Source organism: Lutra lutra, chromosome 4 (genome assembly GCF_902655055.1).
Source record: "Lutra lutra chromosome 4, mLutLut1.2, whole genome shotgun sequence".
Lineage (NCBI taxonomy): Eukaryota > Metazoa > Chordata > Mammalia > Carnivora > Mustelidae > Lutra > Lutra lutra.
Window position 1 is genome coordinate 117,867,697 of NC_062281.1, and position 20,706 is coordinate 117,888,402.

At 39.4% G+C, this 20,706-nt stretch overlaps 1 protein-coding gene and 1 non-coding gene across 2 annotated transcripts in view; one reads left to right on the plus strand and one right to left on the minus strand.

Annotated features, from left to right (window-relative positions):
• The first annotated feature begins 3,681 nt into the window (after positions 1–3,681).
• On the plus strand, positions 3,682–3,784 carry LOC125099451 (U6 spliceosomal RNA). Its single transcript, XR_007127178.1, has one exon. It is a non-coding gene; the product is annotated as a U6 spliceosomal RNA (small nuclear RNA).
• Positions 3,785–15,799: 12,015 nt separating this feature from the next.
• CCDC18 (coiled-coil domain containing 18) overlaps positions 15,800–20,706 on the minus strand; it is a 112,966-nt gene continuing 108,059 nt past the window's right edge. Inside the window, 1 exon segment of the mRNA XM_047725455.1 lies at positions 15,800–16,200. Coding sequence (XP_047581411.1) covers positions 16,186–16,200 — 15 coding nt within the window. The 3' untranslated portion in view covers positions 15,800–16,185.

The following is a 20,706-nucleotide window of genomic DNA, read 5'->3' on the forward strand; positions in this document are numbered from 1 at the left end:
TTTGGCTACTGTAAATGCTGCTGCTATAAACATAGGGGTGCATGTATCCCTTTGGATTTGTTTTTGTCTTCTTTGGGTAAATACCTAGTAGTGCCATTGCTGGGTCATAGGGTAGTTCCATTTTTACATTTTTGAAGGATCTCCATACTGTTTCCACAGTGACTGTACCAGTTTGCACTCCCACCAACAGTGCAAAAGTATGCCTTTTTCTCCACATCCTTGCCAACAGCTGTTGTTTCTTATGTTGATTTTAGCCATTCTGACAGGTGTGAGGTGATGTCTCATTGTAGTTTTGATTTGCATTTCCCTAATGATGAGCATCTATCTTTTCATGTGTCTGTTGGCCATCTGTATGTCTTTGGAGAAATGTCTGTTTACTTCTGCCCATTTTTAAACTATTTGGTTTCTTGGTGTTGAGCTTGATAAGTTCTTTATGTATTTTGGATACTAACCCTTTATCAATACGTCATTTGCAAATATCTTCTACCATTCTGTAGGCTTTTAGTTTTGTTGATTGTTTCCTTTGCTGTGAAGAAACTTTTTATTTTGATGTTGTCCCAATAGTTTATTTTTTCTTTTGTTCCCCTTGCCTTAGGAGGCATATGTAGAAAAATGTTGATATAGCTGATGTCAGAGAAATTATTGCTTGTGCTCTGCTCTAGGATTTTTATGGTTTCAGGTCTCATCTTTAGGCCTTTAATCCATTTGAGTTTATTTTTGTGTATAGTGTTAAAAAGGGCCCAGTTTCATTCTTCTGCATGTAGCTGTCGAGTTTTTCTAATACCGTTTGTTGTTTTTCTTATTGCATATACTTGCCTCCTTTGTCAGAGATTAATTGACCATATAATTGTGAATTATTTCTGGGCTGTCTGTTTGGTTCCATTGATCTCTGTGTTTATTTGTGTGCCAGTACCTTACTGTTTTGATTACTACAGATTTGTGTAGTATAACTTGAAATCTGAAATGGTGATACCTCCTGCTTTGTTTTTCTTTTTCAGTGCTGCATTGGCTATTCAAGGCCTTTTGTAGTTCCATACACATTTTAGGATTGTTTGTTCTGTGAAAAATGCTGTTGGCATTTTGATAGGGATTGTATTAAATGTGTAGATTGCTTTGGGTAGTATGGACATTTTAACAATATTTGTTCTTTAGTCCATGAGCAGGGAACGTGTTTCCATTTCTTTGTTCTTCCTCAATTTCTTTCATGAGTACTTTAGAGTTTTCAGAGTACAGATCCTTTACCTCTTCGGTTAGGTTTATTCCTAGGTATCTTATGGTTTTTGGTGCAATTTTAAATGGGATCAATTCCTTGATTTCTCTTTCTTCTGCCTCATTGTTAGTGTATAGAAATGCAATTATACATTTGAGATGTATAATTGCATTTCTGTAGTGCATTGATTTTATATCCTGCCACTTTGCTGAATTCCTGTATGAGTTCTAGCAGTTTGGGGTAAAGTCTTTGGGGTTTTCTACATAGAGTATCATGTCATCTGCAAAGAGTGAGAGTTTGATGACTTTTCTGCTGATTCAGCTGCCTTTTATTTCTGATGAATATTATATTATTCTGTCTGATTGCTAAGGCTACAACTTCTAGTACTATGTTGAACAGCAGTGGTGAGAGTGAACATCCCTGTTGTATTGCCGACCTTAGGTAAAAAGCTCTCAGCTCTTCCCCCATTGAGAATATTTGCTGTGGATTCTTTATATGGTTTTTATGATATTTAGGTATGTTTCTTCTGTCCAGAAATTACAGAGCTTTTATCAAGAAAGGATGCTTGTATTTTGTTAAATGCTTTTTCTGCATCTATTGAGAGGATCATTATAGTTCTTGTCCTTTCTTTTATTAATGTAGTGTCTCACATTGATTAATTTGAGGATGTTGAACCATACTTGTAGTCCAGGGATAAATCCCACTTGGTTGTGGTGAATAATCCTTTTAATGTACTCTTGGATCCCATTGACTAGTATCTTGCTGAGAATTTTTGCATGCATGTTCATCAGGGATATTGGTCTCTAGTTCTCCTTTCTGCTAGGGCCTCTGTCTGGTTTTTGGATCAAGGAATGCTGGCCTCATAGAATTTGGAAGTTTCCCTTCCATTTATATTGTTTGAAACAGCTTCACAAGAATAGGTTTTAATTCTTCTTTAAATGTTTGGTAGAATTCCCCTAGGAAGCCATCCAGCCCTGGACTCTTGATTTTGGGAGATTTTTGGTTACTGCTTCCATTTCTTTGCTGGTTATGGGTCTGTTCATGTTTTCTATTTCTTCCTGTTTCAGTTTTGTTAGTTTATATGTTTCTAGGAATGCGTCAATTTCTTCCAAATTGCCTAAATTGTTGGCATATAATTGTTTTATTCTTATAATTGTTTTCTGTTTTAATTTTTTGTATTTCTTTGGTGTTGGTTGTGGTCTCTCCTCTTTCATGATTTTATTTATTTGGGTCTTTTCTCTGTTCCTTTTATAAGTCTAGCTAGGGGTTTATTGATCTTACTAATTTTTTCAAAGGACCAGCTTCTAGTTTCATTGATCTGTTCTCTTCTTTTGAGTTCTGTATCATTGATATCTGCTCTAATCTTTTTTCTCTTCTCCTGCTGGATTTATGCTTTATTTGCCATTATTTTTCTAACCCCTTAAGATGTAAGGTTAGGTTATGTATTTGAGACTTGTTTCTTGAGAAAGGCTTGTATTGCTATATACTTCCCTCTTAGGACTGCATTTTTTAAAAAAAGATTATTTATTTATTTATTTGACAGACAGAGATCACAAATAGGCAGAGAGGCAAGCAGAGAGAGAGAGAGAGAGAGGAGGAGGAAGCAGAATCCCTGCAGAGCGGAGAGCCTGATGCAGGGCTCGATCCTAGGACCCTGGGATCATGACCTGAGCCTAAGGCAGAGGATTTAACCCACTGAGCCACCCAGGTGCCGGAGGACTGGCTTTACTGTATCCCAAAGGTTATGAATGGTTGTGTTTTCATTTTCATTTGTTTCCGTGTATTTTGAAAAATTCTTCTTTAATTTCCTGGTTGACCCATTCATTCTTTAGTATGATGCTCTTTAACCTCCATGTATTTGTGTTTCTTCCAAATTTTCTCCTGTAATTGAGTTCAAGTTTTAAAGCATTGTGGTCTGAAAATATGCATAATCTCAGTCTTTTGGTACTGGCTGAGACCTGATCAGTGACCCAATATGTGATCTATGCTGGATAATGTTCCATGTGCACCTGAGAAGATTGTGTATTCTGTTGCCTTAGAATGGAATGTTCTGAATATATCTGTGAGGTTCATCTGGTCCTGTGTGTCATTCAAAGCACTTGTTTCCTTATTGATCTTCTGCTTAGATGACCTGTCTGTTGCTATGAGTGGGGTGTTAAAGTCCCCTACTATTATTGTACTATTATCAACGAGTTCCTTTATTTTTGTTAATTGTTTTATGTATTTAGATGCTCCCAAGTTAGGGGGTAAATATTTACAATTGTTAGATCTTCTTGTCGAATAGACACTTTTATTATAATATATTGTCCTTCCTCATCTCTTGTTACAGTCTTTGATTTAAAATCTACTTTGTCTGATATAACGATTGCTACTCTGGTTTTCTTTTGATGCCCATTAGCATGGTAAATTGTTCTCCACCCCCTCACTTTCTATCTGGAGATTCCTTTGGGTTTAAAATGAATCTTTTGTTCTTGCTTAGGCAGCACATATACTAAAATTGGAACAATACAGAGAAGATTAGCATGGGTCCTGTGCAAGGATGACAGGCAAATTCACGAAGCTTTCCGTATTTTTATTATAGCAAATAAATAAATAAAATTTAAAAAATAAAATAAAGTGAATCTCTTCCAGACAAGACCCAAGATCAATGGGTCTTGTTTTTGTTTTGTTTTTGTTTTTTTTAACCTAATCTGATACCTTATGTCTTTTGATTGGAGGATTTAGTCTAGTTACATTCAGAGTAACTACTGAACGATAAGAATTTAGTGCCATAGTATTACCTGTAAAGTCACTGTTTCTGTAGATGGTCTCTGTTCCTGTCTGGTGTTACTTTTGGGCTCTCTCTTCGCTCAAAGGATCCCTTTAATATTTCTTGCAGGGTTTAGTTTCACAAATTCCTTTAGTTTTTGTTTGTCCTGGAAACTTTTTATCTCTCCTTCTAGTCTGAATGACAGCCTTGCTAGGTAAAGTATTCTTGGCTCCATATTTTCCCCACTTAGCATGTTCAATATATCATGCCAATCCTTTCTTGCCTGCCAGGTGTCCATGGACAGGTCTGCTGCCAGCCTTATGTTTCTCCCCATATAGGTTAAGGGCCCCTTGTCCCGAGGTGCTTTCAGGATTTTCTCATCTCTGAAATTTGCAATCTTCACTTTTATGTGTCAAGGTGTTGACCTATTTTTATTGATTTCGAGGGGGGGGGTTCTCCTGCACTAGAATGCCTGTTTCTGTCCCCAGATTAGGGAAGTTCTCAGCTATAATTTATTCAACTAAACCTTCTGCCCCCTTCTCTCTCTTCATCCTCTAGAACTCCTCTTATTCAGATATTCTTTTGTTTTATGGTATTACTGTTTTCTAGAAGTCTCCCTACATCATCCAGTAGTAGTTTTTCTCTCTTTATCTCAGCTTCCCTCTTCTCCATCATTTTGTCTTCTATAACACTGACCCTTTAGCCTTGTTTATTTTAGATGAGACTCCATTTTTTACTGCATCTTAGTAATAGCATTTTTAATTTCAGTCTGATTAAATTTTAGTTCTTTTATTTCTACAGTATTCTCTAGTGTCGTCTTTGTGTTTTTTTTTTAAAGCCCAGCTAGTATCTTTATACTTCTTGTTTTGAATTCTAGTTCCAACATCTTATATCTATATTGATTAAATCCCTGGCAGTGACTACCTTCTCCTGTTCTCTCTTTTGGGGTGAGTTTCTGTGTCATTATGTCCAGAAAAGAACAGAAGAAAGAGAGAGAAAGGACAAAATAATAACAAAACTGGAAAAATACAAATAAATAAAACCAGAAGAAAACAGAAACAAAACAGAATAAGAAAAATTCAAACAAGTAAAACAGAACAAAACAATAAACTAGATCCTGTGTGTATTTTGGTCTGTTCGTTAAAAGAAACTAGATCCCAAAATAGGAAAGAAAGAAAAACTTATATACATACAAAATTACAGTAAAATACAAGGAAAGGAAACCAAAATGAAAAATATGTATAATGTATATATAAAAATTAAAATTAAGAAAAAGACCCCACAAATGCTATATACTGTTTTCCCCAAGAACTGAAGCTGTGCAGCCCTCTATTATCAGAAACTTGGTCTGAGCAAGTTGTTCTTGTTGGTCCTCTAGGAGAGGGTCCTGTTGCACTGATTCTCAGGTGCCTTTATAGTTGTGAAAATACTCCTCCCTTGCCAGGGGGCTGGGCTCAGTGTAGTGGCTCTGGATTGCATTATGTGGCATTATGTGGCATTATTCTGTTCCCTAAAGGCTTTCGGCACAGATGGGGGATGAAAATGGTGGTGTCCCCTACTCCTCTACCATCTTAACTCTTCCCCCTATTAGATCTTGCTGAATAGTCCTTATTGTGATATAGTGCCCTTCTTCATCTCTTGTTACATTCTATGGTTTAAAATCAAGTTTGATATAAGCTTGGCTACTCTGGGTTTCTTTCTTTCTTTGTTTGTTATATGTATGCTATCTTGTATTCTTTTTTTATTTTATTGTACTTTATTTTTTCAGTGTTCCAAGATTCGTATGGTCCATATATACAAAGGAATATTATGCAGCCATCAGAAAGGATGAATACCCTGGCTTTCTTTTGATGTCCGTTTACATGATAAATGTTTCTCCATCCCCTCACCTTCAATCTGCAAAAATCTTTGGGTCTCAAATGAGTCTCTGGTAGGCAGCATCTAGATGGGTCTTGGTTTTTGTTTTTGTTTTTTTTAAAGATTTTATTTATTGATTTGACAGACAGAGATCACAAGTAGGCAGAGAGGCAGGCAGAGAGAGAGAGGAAGGGAAGCAGGCTCTCCGCTGAGCAGAGAGCCTGATGCAGGGCTCGCTCCTAGGACCCTGGGATCATGACCCGAGCCGAAGGCAGAGGCTTTAACCCACTGAGCCACCCAGGCGCCCCTGGGTCTTGGTTTTTTATCCATTCTGACACTCTGTGTCTTTTGATTGGAATATTTAGTCCATTTACATTCAGAGTACTGATAGATATGTACTTAGTGCCATTTTATTACTTGTTCTGTCATTGTTTCTGGAGATTTTTCCTGTTCCTTTCTGGTCTTTGTCACTTTTGGTCTTTCCACTGAAAGAGATCCTTTTAACATTTCTTGCAGGGCTGGTTTAGTGGTCATGGATTCCTTTAGTTTTTGTTTGTCTGGGAAACTTTTCATCTCTTCTTCTATCCTGAATGATAGCCTTGCTGAATAGAGTATTCTATTCTATCCAGTGCATTGAATATATCATGCCATTGTTCTGGCTTTCCAGAAGTTTCCGTGGAGAGATCTGCTGGTAACCTTACTGGTTTTCCTTGTAAGATAGGGACTTCTTTTGTCTTGCTGCTTTTAGGATTTTTTTCTTTATTTGCAAATTCAGCTGCAATATATCTTTGTTTTTGGCCTGCTACTGATTTTTATGGGAGTTTTCTGTGCTTCCTAGATTTGGATGTCTGTTGCCTTCTTCCAATTACAAAGTTTTCTTTTCTTTTTTTTTTTTTTAAGATTTTATTTATTTATTTGACAGAGAGACCACAAGCAGGCAGAGAGGCAGGCAGAGAGAGGAGGAAGCAGGCTCCCCGCTGAGCAGAGAGCCCGATGCGGGGCTCGATCCCAGGACTCCGAGATCATGACCTGAGCCGAAGGTAGCGGCTCAACCCACTGAGCCACCCAGGTGCCCCCAATTACAGAGTTTTCAACTATAATTTCTTCAAATAAACCTTCTGCCCCCTTTTCCCAGTCTTCTTCTGGGACTCCTATGATACTAATATTGCTATGTTTGATAGTGTCACTGAGTTCCCTAAGTCTACTTTTGTGATCCAAATTGTTTTTTTTTCAGCTTCATTATTTTCCATAATTCTATCTTCTAAGTACATTCCTGAAACATATTCCTGTCCTTCTCCCATCCTTGTTGTCATTACATCCTTTTTGTTGTTATTTTGTATTTTATTTGACTGGTGTACATTTCACCATTTCTGAGAAGTGAATTTAACATAGGACTAAGAATATAGAAAAGGAAAGGGGGAAAAGCCATCCACAAATTTGAGTAAACTGGAAAGGTATGTAAAACATTCAGTTGCAATTAAGGGAAAAACCTGTTCGGAGGTGAAGGGAGATCCTTGGTTTCTAACAAAAACCTCCTAAAGGCTCTACTAATATAAGGGTCAGTTTATGGAAAAACTCCAAATTACAGAAAACCCCATTAGGCAGGAGAACTGGGCAGGATAGAAGGATGTGGGCTGTGAGGCAGGTGGTGTGCAGCAGGGTCGGCTGGGCTGGAGGCCGAGGCTCAGGCTCAGGACCTAGAGGTAGGAGTGGGCTGGAAGACTAGAGGCATGTTAACGCATTCAGCCAAAGCTCTGGCTTTCCATTTCATCTCTAGGATGCTGATGCTTTCCTCAGACAAGAGTCATTTCGTCCTTGTAGTCATTACATTCAGCTGGCTTTGAATCTTAGTTAATCCATTTTTCATTTTGGTCTGGTTGTTTATCTTTTTTAGTCTCTGTAGTAAGGGTCTTCCATGCTTTTCTGCAGCCCAGCTAGTATCCTTATGGTCACTGTTTTAAATATTCTGTATATCTGTTTTGGTTAGATCCCTGGCTATGACCTTCTCTTGTTCTTTCTTTTGGGATGAATTCCTGTCTTGGCATTCTAAGTCTCTGTCTTCTTCTGTGTGTTAGGAAATCCTGTTTGGTTTCCTGCTTCTGAGAGTAATGGCTTTATGAAGAAGAGGCCATATACTGTCCAGGGCCTGGGACTCTAGGAAGTGTCTTTGGGGTATGCTGTGTGCCCTCTGCTGCTGTGTTTTAGCTGCTCTATGCCTCAGGTCAGTGCTCTCTAGAGTTTCTAACAGCCTGCAGTGGGGAGTGTTTGGACCTTGGCCAGAGTGTGGCAAGTTGTAATTAGGTGTGCTCTGGTCTGCTTGTTGAAAGAGACCTAATACTGCTTCCACTGTAGCTGAAGTTTTGTAGAACTCTATGGTCAGTAGACATGTGTGTGCAGGTTTTTGTGCTGGTCTTCTCGGGAAGGGGCCTACTGCCCTGGTCCTCATGCATGCTTGCCCAAAAAAAGCCACACCAGCAGAGCGGGGTGGTGGTGGTGGGGGGGGAGGATGGGACCTGGTGTGAGCAAGCTAGGCAGCGAGTATTGGTGCTCTGCTGCTTTCTGAAGTTGGTTCTGCTGAGGGGTGGGGGAGGGGGATGGTGCCAGCCTGCTCCGAGGAGGAGAGTCCGTGCTCACTGCTCTCAGGGAAGCACTTTCTAAGGAGTGAATAATTTCCCCTTGTGTGTTCATGGGCATTTTTCAGATCACTGATGTCACGTTGTCTCTGGGTTTCTTACCTGTCTGACACAGCACTGCACATCCTGGGCTCTACCTCATCCAAGCTTGCTGACTTTTTTAAAATCCCAAACTTCGGGTCCCCGGGGTGGCTCAGTGGGTTAAGCCTCTGCCTTTGGCTTGGGTCATGATCCCAGGGTCCTGGGATCGAGCTCCACGTCGGGCTCTCAGCTCAGTGGGGAGCCTGCTTCCCCGCCCCCCTACCCCGCCTGCCTTTCCGCCTACTTGTGCTCTCTGTCAAATAAATAAATAAAATCTTAAAAAAAAATCCCAAATCCCAAACCTCAGGGACCTGGTGTGGTGGGGAGCTTCCGTCCTCTGGGAAAGGGCTTCGCCATGCTGGCACTGCTGTAGGTTTGCTCCAGAGGGGCTGTCTCGTCAGAACTCAGGGGCATGGGGTTTGAAGCAAGCAGGCTAAAGAGCCAGGGTCCTGGTTAGCTGCCCTCGGTAGGTGTGTCTAGACCTATAAGGGGCAGGGAAGGGAAATGGTGCCTGCTGTTTTTTTGGTCCCCGGAGAGGCAATGCCCCCTCTCACAGATGTGCCCCAAAAGGTACAGTTTCTTCCCGTGCTCCTTAGATGCCCTTCAGATTGTGCAGTCTGCCCAGGGGTTGTTGGCCGGCTTCCCCTCCAGGAGAGGGGCTGTGTCCTCCAGTCTCTATCCCAAGCCCAGGGACCTCTCAAACTCCAGTCCTGAGCCCAGCTGGCTGCAAAACTCACAAAACTCAACCCTTCTCATTTTCCCAGCCAGTGGCTTTGGGGAAGTGTTCTCCTCCAACATTCCCCTGTTTGCCCCCCGCCCCCCGGCCTTTCTCTGTGACCAGGGCTCAGTCCTCTCTGCAGCACCCACAATTGGTTTCTCCCCAAACACTTCCTACCTTCCTTGAAGTGGCCTCTTCTCTCCCTCTAGTTATTCAGTCTGTTCTATCAGTCCTCAGACTGATTTCGTGAGTGTTCAGAATGATTTGATAGTTATGTAGCTGTATTTGAGGCCCGAGGCAAGCCTAGGGCCCTCCTACTATACCACTATCTTAGCTCTGAACTCTACTTTCTATCTATAGTAGGTTCTTTAGGAATAACTGTCACTCTGTAATGTACTCTTTTAATTTTCTTAATGGTAACTTTGAGATAAGTTTCAAATTTTGATCAAGTCCAGTTTACTAGCTTTTTCTTTTATACTTAGTGCCATTTTGGATCCTAAGACATCTCTACTTATTCTATGGTCATAAAGTTACTCTCTTGTTTCTTCTAGAATCTTTATAGTTTTAGCTTTTACGTTTAGGTGTGTCATCTACCCTGACTTAATTTTAAGATACCTGAGGTAGAGAATGAGGCTCCTTTTTTTTTTTAACTCCTTAGATTTCCTTTACCAGGGTGAGGATATTTCCTTCATCCCTTAATTTGTTGAGTCTTTATCATATATGGGTTTGCATTTTGTTAAAAGCTTTTTCTGCATCTTTTGATATAATTGTGGTTCCTTCCCTTTATTTCTCTTATTCTGTGAATTACATTTTTTTTTAAATATTAAGCCAACCCAGACTTACTGGCTTAAGAGTCATTTAGTAATTTTTTTAAGATTTTATTTATTTATTTGACAGAGATCATAAGTAGGCAGAGAGGCAGGTAGAGAGAAAGAGGGGGAAGCAGGCTCCCCGCTGAGCAGAGAGCCCAATGAGGGGCTCAATCCCAGGACCCTGAGGTCATGACTTGAGCTGAAGGCAGAGGCTTAACCCACTGAGCCACCCAGGTGCCCCAAGAGTCATTTAGTAATTATGTAAACTTCCTTTTATATCTCTGGATTTTGCTTGCTAATATTTTGTTGAGAATTTCTGTGTCTGTGTCAGAGGTTTACAAACTTTCTGTTGAAAGTCTAAATAGTAGATACTTTAGACTTTGTGGCCATATAGTCTTTGTCACAACTATTCAGTTCTGCTGCTATAATGCAAAAGCAGTCCTAGACAACAGAAAATCAAACCTTATTTTTTTTAAAGACTTCATTTATTTTGTTTGAGAGAAAGAGAGATAACGCTATTAGGGTGAGGAGCAAAGAGAAAAGGAGAGAGAGAATCTCAAGCAGACTCTGCACCAAGTGCAGAGCCCATTGTGGGGCTTTATCTCATGACCCTGAGATCATGACCTGAACTGAAATCAAGAGTCTGTGACTTAATGGACTGAGCAACCCAGGTGCCCTTCAAACTTTATTTTTAAAAAACAGGGACAGGCGAGCCACATTTGGCTTGAGGATATAGTTTTCTGACCTACAGTGTATGTTCACAAGGGATATCTTCTTTTTATGTGCTATTCTTGTTAAAGTTTGGTATCATTGTTATGGTGCCCTGATAAAGTAATCTGGGAATTTTCCGCTCCTCCGTTTTCATAGTTTCAGGTGTTCTTAGTATTCCCTGATCATATTAAAAAATATCTGTAGGATCTTTTGTCATAGCCAGCCCCTCTTTCATTCTAAATATTGGTTATTTGTATTCTCTGTCTTGATCAGCCATCCTAGATCAAATAATTTGATTAATATTTTCAGTGAATCAACTTTTAACTGTATTAATTTTCTCTATTTTCTGCATCACTGATTTTTGTTCATTTTCCCCCCTTTTTCTTATGTACTTCAGGTTTAATTTGTTCTTTATTTCCCTTCTGGCTTCTTACGGTAGAAATTTAGACCACTGATTTTAAACCTTTTTTTCTTTATAGATTATTTATAAATTAATTACAAAGTAATTAACTGTATTTCACAAATTTTTACTTTTGTGTCTTTATTATCAATCAATTAAAGATGATATCTAAATTCCCTTTTTATACATACTTTGACCCAAAGGTTATGGGCATAGTTAATTTAGTTCTGTGGTATGCCTTTATTCTGGGGCCTGGTCCTTATACCCAGTGTGTGACCTTATGTGCCCAAATTGTTCACTAAGTATCCTCCCCTGTGGACAAGCTGAAGCTCCAACAGTTCCTAGAAGTGTATAATTTCCGGTATCTCATTTCCATTCGGCCTCATAGCAGCCACTCTCTATTAGTCTTGCAGGTTTTCATCCTGTACATATAAAGCCTGCCCTTTGCAGCAAACTCTGTCTTCTGTGCCTACCCTCTGTATAAAGCTTCCTCATCTCTGGTATTCTGCTCCACAAATTCTAGCCATCCAAACTCTGATATCTGCCTCAGCTCTGCATGAATACCACTCCGCTCGGCTTTCTTTCCCTGTACCAGAGTTGTAAGTGCCCATTCTGAGGCCTGGGCAAACAGTAGGGTTAACTTGACTGTTTCTCTTCTTTTAAGGATTATAGTCTTGTGCCACCTGTTGTTCAATGCCTAAAAAGGACTGCCTTGCATGTTTTGTTCGGTTTTATAATCGTGTAGCACCTGAGGGCAAGACCAATACCAATAATTCTATTACGGCTGTATGTAAAAGGTTCCTACTCAAAGACCACATTCTTACCTACATTAGTAAATTATCTCTATGATGGGATTCCATATGATAGAAAAAAATGTTGAACACTAGTATGTTGTTTTTTTACCTATTAGGGAGAGGGCACAAGTTGGGGGAGGGGCAGAGGGAGAGTGAGAGAATCTCAAGCAGACTCCCCATCTGAGCATGGAGCCCTGACTTGGGGCTCAATCCCATGACCCTGAGATCATGACCTGAACTGAAATCAAGAGTTGGATGCCCAGCCGAGTCACCCAGGTGCCCTGGAAATATATTCTTAATAATATGGAAAAATATCAGCAGGGATTAAAGAATGAGAGAGATGAAAGGGTAAGAAATTGTTGTCAGAGACTAGGGATGCTGGAATGAAAGATTTCATAGATGAAATACATGATAACAAGATCTTACAGGCCTAGATGGCTTAAACAGAATAGTGTAATTTCTATGTTTTGCATAAAGAGAAAACAGTGACCTGACAGCCACTGGATTATGGTCTTTGATGGCAAGAACTGGGTGAATGATGATGGAAAATAAGCAAACCTCTAAATAAAAGGAAAATGGAAAGCAGGATAGGTAAATTTTGAGAAAATGCCATTAGTTCAGTTTTGAATAAATTTTAAGTTTTCTTATAAATCTATATGACATCTAGGGACTGTCTGGGTAGGCAACTGAAAATACAGATCTGTTGCAAGGAAAATACGGAGATATAGATCTGAAAGTTATTACCATAAAGATTATTACTGAAGCAACAGGACTGGATGAGATGATATAAGAAGAACATATACCTTTAGAAGAGGTAAGAAACCAAAGGTAGAAACCTAGGGAATCCCAATATTTTAGAGTAGGCATATAAGAATACTAAGAATGGATGTTCAAAGAAGTAAAAGGCAGTATAGAGAGGCAATGTGGCTTTAGTGGTTAAGAGCATGGACTTTGGAGTCAGTTCAAATCCCAGCTATTATAAAGCTACATGACCACGAAAAAAATTACTTAACATTTGTCTGTTTTCTCTTCTGTAAAGCACAGTGAACGATACTAGCACTTGCCTGATGACAGACAATTGTGATAGCTATGGAGGCTCATTCAGCCCCCAAACTCCTGTCCTCTCAAACTTTATTAGTAAAGAAGACAGCTGGATCAACAAATTTGAGTTAGCTCAACAGAGGAACAGAAAGGTTCCCCCTCTCTAACACAGCTACTTCATTTACAAAGAAGTTTCCATTAGTACATAGCTACTCAGATATTTCCTACCCCACCTCAATAATAAATAAATGTAGAACATTATGGAGGCAGGGTTTCTTTCCACTGGAACTTTGGACACAGTGCATGCAGAGGATAAGAGTGGGATTGTGTGTTTTCTCCTACTACTGACTCCGTAAACTTTTCCTCAATAAACTTATTTTACATCTATATCATACAGTACTACAGTGCTGTGCTGCATGACTTCCTTGAAAGATATTTCCTTATGGCTCTTCCTCTTAATTGTTCCTCATTAAAATACAGTAATACTTGTAAAGAGTTTACAAACCTGCCTGGCCCACAGCGTTAGGTAAAGGTTAGCTATTTGTTTTTAAAAGGAGAATCAGGAAAGACTAGCAGTGTTCTAGAGTCAAATCAAGAGATAACAAAGGAGAACTGGTAAACAGTGTCAAATGCTACCAAAAATCAAAGAATGAAAATAGGACACTGGATGTGGCAACAGAGTGGTAAAAGATTGTATTAGGTTAAGGATTGGGTTGGAAGTAGGGTAAAATAGGGAATATAGAATGGTTTTTCTAAGAAATTTGGTGGCAAAAAATAAAAAAGTGCATAGGTTAGTGTTTTTTTGCTTGCAAGTGACAGAAATCTAATTCGAACGAGCTTTGTAAAAGGGCTTACTATAAGAATATTGTGATGTTTCAGAAGGCAAGGTCAATAATGTGGCTGAGTCTCAAAAGCATGTGGCACCAGGATCTTCAGCTATTCTTTTTCTTGTTCTTCTCTGTAGGTTTGTTTCACTTTCTCTCCTTCTTTCTCCAGACTAGTTGCATTGCTGCTCTGGCCCACATGGTAGGAAAGATGGCTATCAAGAGCTCTGGAGTTTAACATTTTACAGTCCAAGCATTCAAAAAGATAGAGGAGTTTGTTTGCAGTTTGAGTTTTAAAATTCCTAAGACAAGGGGCACCTGGGTGGCTCAGTGGGTTAAGCCTCTGCCTTCAGTTCAGGTCATGATCTCGGAGTCCTGGGATCAAACCACCGCATCGGGCTCTCTGCTCAGCTCAGCAGGGAGCCTGCTTCCCCCTCTTTCTCTGACTGCCTCTCTACCTATTTGTGATCTCTGTCTGTCAAATAAATAAATAAAATCTTTAAAAAAAAAATTCCTAAGGCAAGACTCTGGCCCTTAACCTAAGTGTCTAACCCTGAATTAATCCACAGTAGCCAGGGATGATAGAGGTGAATGGACTGGAGTATAACATGGCTATTCCTATTGCAAATATGTATGAAATGCAATGGGATATGGGAAAGGTCAAACAAAATAAGTATGCCCTATAAGGATACAGAGTATTTTTTGAGAAGTAGGTATTATAAAGGTGGGGTTTTAGTTTTTGTTGTTTAGGCCAGGGAAGGGATTTGAACATATTTATAGGAATGGGAGAAACCAAAGGGATAGGATTAAAGATAAAGGACAAGGCATGGGTTATTTAAGAGAGTAAAATCTAAGAATCAAAGGGAAAGAATGAAATTTAGTGCACAAGTACAAGGACTGGCCTTTCAGAGAAATAGGCCTTTATGAGAGGGGAGGGAAGAAAATATGAATGCATGCTGGCATAGGCAGGTCTAGAAAGATGAAGGAAACTGGTGGAAATCGGACCTGAAGATCTCCCATGAAGTATGTGGTTAAGTTACCTCTTGAAAGTATAGGAGATGCAGTAAAAGGGGTAGTTGAAAAGAATAACAAATATTAACATTCCTGTCAAGAGGAAGAGAACAGAAGCTAAAAGGAAGAGGTTAAGGTTTGTCAAAATTAAGAGTCCAGCTCAGACTGGAAACTAAATTAATGAAGGTGTCAGAAGTACAGTGTGACTAAGTAATGTTCACTAGTCCATGACAAGAGCTCATAAGGCACATGATAGAAGGTCAGGGGAAAGGGAAAAAGGGTGTTGGCCAAGAAGACTGTATCAGTAATTAAACTCTTACGTCAAGTCACTAGTGAGTAGCAGTAAAAAGATAAACTTTATTCTACTCCTGACAAGTAATTACAAATTCTGAATTACTATTATTCAAATAGTACTGTCAACATTAATGTCTTTGCTGCTTACATATTAGAAAAATTCCTAAGGACACATTTATATATGCTTTAAATATATAGTCTAAAGCAAACAAATTTGAACCCTAGAGAGATTTTTAAATTTGAAGGTTTAACTATGTCATTTTAATTTTGCTGCAGTATTTTTATTCTACCATAAAGCTAGCCATGTATAAAATGTGTCCCTAACCCAAAGTCCATCTCCTGATACTTAGAACGAATCAGTTTCTTTGGAACACATACTTGTGTCATTATGTAAATAATTCCACCTGTAAAACAGGAATAATAATAGTATATACCTCACAAAACAGATTATGTGAGGAGCACCTGCGTGGCTCCTTTGGTTAAGCATCTGCCTTTGGCTCAGGTCATGATCTCAGGGTCCTAGGATTAAGCCCTGCATGGGGGGGGGGGGTCCCTGCTCAGCAGGAAGCTTGCTCCTCCCTCTCCCTCTGCATGTCGCTTCCCCTGCTTGTGCTCCATTAAATGAACACAAAATAAGTTATGTTAATGAGTTACTATAAAGTGCTTAGAACAGTGATGGACACTCAACAAAAGCCAGACATTATTAGTATAATTATGAACCTGGGGCAGAATGACTTCTAAATTCTTACTTACTCATTCTAAAAGTAACATATTACTAGAACAATAATTGAAAATATAAATTAGTCCATGTACTTATTATGCATTTTAACAGTGATTTTTAGATAAAAAACAAAGCAGCAAGTTAAACCAAAAATGAGTAATGAATTAACTTTCACAAACAGAATAAGGTTTAGAAGAACTTTCTTTAAATATACTGAAATAAAAATTTATTCAAAAGCAATAAAATAACAGCTTCTATGAAGTATGAGCTACATGTAATAAACACAGTACCAAAAATCTCATTTTCTCCACATCAACATCTTCATTTAATTATAAATTTTCTCCCTGGAATTAAAAAAAAAAGATTAGCTTTTGAAATATTAATTTAGCATTAATATCCACTATAATAATCAGGAGTGTAACTTGAAGCAAGAGTGGGAAGTATTTACTCAATTAAGAAATATGAATCAGAAAAAGTCAATAATGGACCACATGGAATATAAAAAGCAAGTAATTCTGGTTGGGGGGCAATGGGAGGGAGTGCAAAGTCAAACTAAATTGATATAAATTTAAATTATAATTTAATTATATGTATATAATTAAATTATAATTATAAAACAGGAGACATAAATATTTAGACAGTGATGTCACACCATGGTTTGAGGGCACAGTAAGGAAGATAGATGAAGGGTCACCTGAAGGGTCACCTGAAAATAGTGAAAAAGAAGAGAAGTAAGAGCAGGAAGGGAAATGACAAGGAAGAACCGTGTGCACAAAGAAACAGCACAACATAGAGAAGTAGAGAAATATAGAAAAAAGGCCCGGGAGATTTTTCTTTTTTAAGAGGGAGAGAAAGAGAACAGGGGGAGGTGTAGAGGAAGAGAGAGTCGGGGAAAAAGAATCTCAAGCAGGCTCCGCGCCCTGCACAGAGCCTGACGCAGGACCTGATTTCACAACCCTAAGATCACGACTGAGCTGAAATCAAGAGTTGGACGTTCAACTCATGGGGCCACCCAGGTGCCCCGGGTCCAGGAGATTCTAAAAATACAGGTCAAATACTTTTGTCCTACTTAAGTCAGGGATTTGAAAATGTTACCATGTCCTTAGGTATTACCTATAGTCTTTCTTTGCCTTGTTTCTTTCAGCTCTGTTTTCAGTAGCTGACTTTCTCAGTTCTTATTTTTCATCTTATTGCATGGCATATGGACCACATTTGTTAAGTATTTCTCCTTTTTGGAAATAAGATGGATACAAATAATACTTCTTGTAACTTCCTAATAAACTGTGAATTAGCCAATCAATCAAATTCACAGCACAGTATTCCACCATTCAAATCTAAAACAGGAGTTTTTAACTTTATCTCTGAACTCCTTTGATAATGTGTTCAAAATTTTGTGCATGTGTAATTTTTTGTGACTTCTGAAGCTTTTGTCAGCGGCTTTATTGTTAATGGAACTGGCAACAGAGTTAACTGTTAGGAAAATCATTTGGGCTACAACACAAATAAAAGAGCTAACACTTATTAAGCGCTTCTCACACAGTAATTTCTAGTTTTTTTCTGCTGTATCAGTGGACTTTAAAACTGCACACTTGGTGGGGGCACATGGGTGGCTCAGTGGCTTAAGTGTCTGCCTTCAGCTCAGGTCATGATCTCAGGGGCCTGGAATCGAGTCCCACATTGGGCTCTCTACTCAGCAGGCAGTCTGTTTCTCCCTCTGCCTTCCCTTCCCACCCCCGTTCTCTCTCTCTCTCTCTCTCTCAGATAAATAAAATCTTTAAAAAATATATAAAACTGCACACTCTGGGGCAGGGCTGGATTAAGCCCAACTAATACCCTCAACACAGCCCAACAATGATGTCCCCTCACCTGACCATTGCTTAAAATAAGGAGCTTAAGGATTCTTAACACAGATCAGTGCATGACTTAAATGCCAGCTTGTTTTGCTCTCTAGAGAAGTGAAACTCACACCATAAATCAGAAACCAATGTAGTATCTTGAGGACGCCTTCAAATCAAACTTAAACCTGAGTCACTCACTATACCGAAGAAAAAGATACATTAACAGTGCACATTAAATTGCAACAAGGCAGATAAAGACAATTACAAAAAAAATCTACTACACTTAAGTGTGGTGGTGAAAGGGTTAAGAGCATTATAGCTAGAGTAAAAACTGGTGCTCCCCTTCCCTTGGCACCCTAAACTCAAGCTTATTTTCCTTAAAGGTTCATTCAGGGCTGTTCTGGAGTCTGCATAAGCAGACCTGTAAAGAGATGAACAGGTTAAGTAACTGGATAAAGGTCAGATACAATCCACCTTTAATCAGAAAAATTATCTTTGTATCTGATTGACATATTTGGGTGGTTTCTTCATGACATCTCATTTAGATAATACTTTCCTTGGCTTAAAAAAGTTTTAACATTTCTGCTTTTCAATCAGAGACCAATGTAATATCATACTTTCATGTGGGTGAAATGAACTAAGGACCAGACATGGCCTATAGATCAAGGTTCTACAACCCAATTTTATATGTCATTTTTTTTTACATTTATTAATGCAATGTACATATAAATGACCATCAAGTTAGTTAGACAGTAAAATTATAGGAAGTCAAAGCTTCTTTCAATGGTAGCAGTCTTGGGCACCTGGGTGGCTCAGTGGGTAAGCCTATGCCTTCGGCTCAGGTCATGATCCCAGAGTCCTGGGATCGAGCCCCACATGGGGCTGTCTGCTCTGCAGGGAGCCTGCTTCCCCCTCTCTCTCTTCCTGCCTCTCTGCCTACTTGTGATCTATCTGTGTCAAATAAAGTCTTTAAAAAAAAAATGGTAGCAGTCTTGCTCTGAATTTTCTCACCTTCCATTAAAGACAAAACACACCCCTAACCTATTAGGGCTAGTGGGGAAGGAGCCTCTACAGAGAAAGTATTAAGAAGATGTCTTCAGGGCGCCTGGGTGGCTCAGTGGGTTAAGCCGCTGCCTTCGGCTCAGGTCATGATCTCAGAGTCCTGGGATCGAGCCCCACATCGGGCTCTCTGCTCAGCGGGGAGCCTGCTTCCTCCTCTCTCTCTGCCTGCCTCTCTGCCTGCTTGTGATCTCTCTGTCAAATAAATAAAAATTAAAAAAAAAAAAAAAAGATGTCTTCAGTCACCTTTCCCTTAAGATTAAGGTTTAATACACAAGTAATGACCATCCAAAAGTTGAATAAAACCCACAGATGAGCATTTGTCAAGCATCAGTCCCAGCATGGGTCCCAAAGGTGTAGTGAATGGAATTCTGAGCAAACCAAAGAACCAGTCCCTTCTATCAAAGATGAAACTAAGCCAACACAGGTCATGCAGTTGAGAGTCATGAGCTATGAGGCCCAGGTGAGATTAATGTTGAGTAGCAATTGTGGTTTATACAATTAAAACTCAGAATATGACTAGCAATAAACAAAACTATATGTGAACAGAATTTAACTTTGGCTGGATTTTCTAAAAAAAACTGGAGATAACATTTTGCATATTTTAATATGGCTCTGGGCTTCCATTAGAATAGGTAATAGTGCCCACTACAATAGAAGAACCATTTGGTAACTATTAAGGTAATAACAGTACCAACCAATAAAGATTAAATGAGTCAATTTATGTAAAGCATTTATTTATTTTTTAAAGATTTTATTCATTTATTTGAGAGAGAGAGAGAGAGAGCATATAAGTGGGGAGAGGGGCAGAGAGAGAGGGAGAAGCAGACCCCTTATTGAACGGGGAGTCCAGTGCAGGGCTGGATCCCAGGACTCTAAGATCAGGACCTGAGCCCAAGTCAGACACCCAACTAAGCCACCCAGGTGCCCCTATGAAAAGCATTTAAAGATTTTTTTGTTGTTGTTTATTTGTCAGAAAGAGAGAGTGCACAGGCAGACAGAGAGGCAGGCAGAGGCAGAAGCAGGCTCCCTGCTGAGCAAGGAGCCTGATATGGGACTCCATCCCAGGACTCTGGGATCATGACCTGAGTCGAAGGCAGACACTCAACCAACTGAGCCACCCAGGCATCCCCTGAAAAGCATTTAAAATAGTGGCTGGTGAGTGCCTGGGTGGCTCAGTGGGTTAAAGCCTCTGCCGTCGGCTCAGGTCATGGTCCCGGGGTCCTGGGATTGAGCCCCGCATCGGCCTCTCTGCTCCACAGGGAGCCAGCCCCCCCACCCCCGGCCTGCCTCTCTGCTTACTTGTGATCTCTGCCTGTGAGATAAATAAAATCTTTTTTAAAATAAAATAGTGACTGGAAATAAAATCTTTAAAAATAAAATCTTTAAAATAGTGGCTGGCATATAGTAAATGTGATGTATTACCATGATTACAATATGTCACTGTACTAATCAAGTTTATCCTACATAAAATAAGTTCTATTTACCAGAAATAGACTTGCACATCTAGGACTCTAAGACCATTGGAATAGAGTAGAAGTTCTCAAAGAAAGCAATACTCCCCTCCTGGGGAACATTCTGAAAATTTGGTGGTAGTTCTTTTTGGTTGTCACAATGCTGGGGAGAGCCTGTTATTGGTATATAACCGAGGACAAAAGATGCCAGATGTATTTGTAGGGCCATTTCACCCAACAGAACTATCTGTCTGGCAATCCTACTAGACTTCCCTAGTCCTTTTATATATTCTCATTTTCCAAGATAATTTTTACATACCTTTCCTGTTCTTAGTCCTCTAGAATCTTACCCGGTCACAGTTCCTAACGTTACTGAGAAAACCTTCACTAAGAAAATAAAGGCATTTGATAAAGAAATTGCTCCCTTCTCACCAAATCTACTCCATGTGTTTCTGTACCCATATATTGCACTTTCTTTCCCACTACATTACATGAACTG